At 35.8% G+C, this 2,500-nt stretch overlaps 1 protein-coding gene across 1 annotated transcript in view; it reads right to left on the bottom strand.

Moving 5' to 3' along the window:
* Nucleotides 1-196: 196 nt before the first annotated feature.
* The window catches only part of LOC125032271 (pro-resilin-like), an 8,114-nt gene continuing 5,810 nt past the window's right edge, over nucleotides 197-2,500 (bottom strand). Inside the window, exon 4 of the mRNA XM_047623368.1 lies at nucleotides 197-537. Coding sequence (XP_047479324.1) covers nucleotides 313-537 — 225 coding nt within the window. The 3' untranslated portion in view covers nucleotides 197-312. The remainder of the gene's footprint in view (nucleotides 538-2,500) is intronic.

Below are 2,500 nucleotides of genomic sequence, written 5' to 3'. Positions count from 1 at the left end.
TAGCGTCACTATCAATATCAATAATGATTTAAATCTTTACTTCCAGTACTATTACTATTGTTACCACCATTATTATCATTATCATCGCTGCCAATGATAACTATCATATTTCTTCTCTTAATATATTCTTAAAATATTAATTTCATCCCCATTGACATCATTAGGGTTATATCTAGTAGATGTTATGAAAGTTCTCTTCTATTATAATGGTTTATTTACAAATAAGGATAAATATACATATATACACACATATATATGCAAGCCATATCATGGGTCGTTATCAGCCGATCATACCGCGACGTTGAATTCCAATTACTTTGATTCATTGGAGTCGGGGTAACGTGCCTCGCCATCGTAGTTCACTTCGGCCACGTATCCGTTGTCGCCGTCCACGACGTACCTGACGGTCTGCAGGCGGCCATCGGGGAGCTGCACGTAATAGGATCCCTGAGTGTCGTCTCCATTGCGGGCTTCCTGGTGGCCGAAGTCGTTGTCGGAGTCGTCGTGTTTGACAGCCCAGTCAAATTCGTATCTGGCCTCACCGGACTCAAAAGATGCCTGAAATGCCAAGACATTATGAATTTGTTCGTGATAACTGTAAGAAAAGGGTATATCCGTCAGTTATGATTCTTAAATTCTCTAAATGCTGGCTCTAAAGATTTTTTTTTTTTTTTTTTTTTTATCAATGTATGCCACGAAAGTTCCTATTCATTGCTAACATATTTTACTTTAAAATTATGATATATAGTCTCGCCTTGCCCTCCCCCCTCTCCCTTACCCCGAAAAAAACCTCTTGTGATAGATAAATTCTATTTTAGACACTTTCTAACTAGTGTAAACGAAAGAAGTAAAATTTACACACCAACTTGTCGGCAGCAACAAAAGCCACCAGGCCGAGGAGGATGAAAACCTAGGGAATAAAAAATAAATTAATAAATAAAATCAAACAGTTACAGCATGCATTACGCATATCAAGTAGTCAGTCTTAGCTACAGAAACGACCATGCTATTTAGAAAGTATATGACCCTATTTACCTTGGCGTTCATGTTAAGCTTGATAGTTTCAGAAGGAACTGATGACAGGCATGAACCTCTGGCCCTTTATATACTCGCCCGTCGTGGCTTTGTGGCCATTACTGAAGGTCAGGCGGGACATGTTTTTCGCTAACCTTGCCCACTCTAGGGGCAGATTTGACATAGTCATGGGTCAACATTCGAAAAAAAATTGTAGTTAATGCACGTATAACTTGCACAGGTTCATGTTACTATGTTCATAACTGAGAAAGTCATGGTTCAGCACTCAACACAAAAAATATGTAATATGAAATAATTAAGCAAAAGGTAAATAATTATGCGTCTTAAGTATCCATTTCGTAAATGATTGCTATCAATAGGTAGGTACACTATTTCCTTACCCATACAATTATATTTCTTTTCAATTAGGTATCTCTTTTGAAATGTATTACATATATCATTAGATAATTATTAGGTAATATATGTATATATATATATATATATATATATTTACATATATATATAGATATATTTACATATATATATATATATATATATATATATATATATATATATATATATATATATATATATAAATGACCTGTCCGCATTTGAATTAAATTATGCATTTATTCTGAATGCATCAGATGGTTCCCGACTGAATATTAGAAAGTTGGATGTCGGCTTTTCCACCCGGAGTTCCAATGAGAAAATAGTTTAGGTTAATAACGACTGTTTTACGAACTAAAGATCGTTGGAGCTCATGTTTTCATGAGCCAGGCTACAACATAATATTATACCTATACAATATCTTCAGCAAACCTCGCGGGGCTGTAAGTTATCTAACAATGAAATCATTATGCCTTATGCATCTTACTTCATGGATGGTATAGGAAGAGGAAGGTCTTAGGTATGAGGGATGAGGAGAGGACTTTCAGCCCTGGGTGTCGGCTCCTTTGCGGGCTTCCTGGTGGCCGAAGTCGTTCCCGGAGTCGTCGTATCAGACTCGAACGATTCTTAGGAGTCCAAGGACATTAGGAATTGTTTTTGTCCATATAACGAATATATCCATCAATTTGTATGTTTTTAATGTTGCGTAAAATTACATTCTGTAGTTGTTGATTTGACTGGAAAATCGTACACTCTTGACGTTTAGTGTAATTTTTATACCATATACTGAGTAATTGTTTCTGCTACTGAATAGAGTATTTTTCTTTCCAGCTTATCGGCAGTAATAGCAGCCACCAGGCCGAGAAGGATGAAAACCTGAGTAAAAAGAAAAAAGTCAAAGAGTATTATAGCAACAAAGACTTCACTGCGATTGCATATTTAAACGATCTTAGCTCGGAATTGTGAAGAAAAAAATATGATAAAATACAACTTTATTTCCAAAGCTTTTAATATGAATTGCTTTTGTGTTCATGCTGAGTATGATAGTTTCAGGAATAACTGATGACAGTCTTGGACCTCTACTCTCCTATATATT

This window comes from Penaeus chinensis, chromosome 14 (genome assembly GCF_019202785.1).
Source record: "Penaeus chinensis breed Huanghai No. 1 chromosome 14, ASM1920278v2, whole genome shotgun sequence".
NCBI classification, from domain to species: domain Eukaryota; kingdom Metazoa; phylum Arthropoda; class Malacostraca; order Decapoda; family Penaeidae; genus Penaeus; species Penaeus chinensis.
The sequence above is the reverse complement of the archived record's forward strand: the minus strand, read 5'-3'. Positions and strand labels throughout refer to the sequence as shown.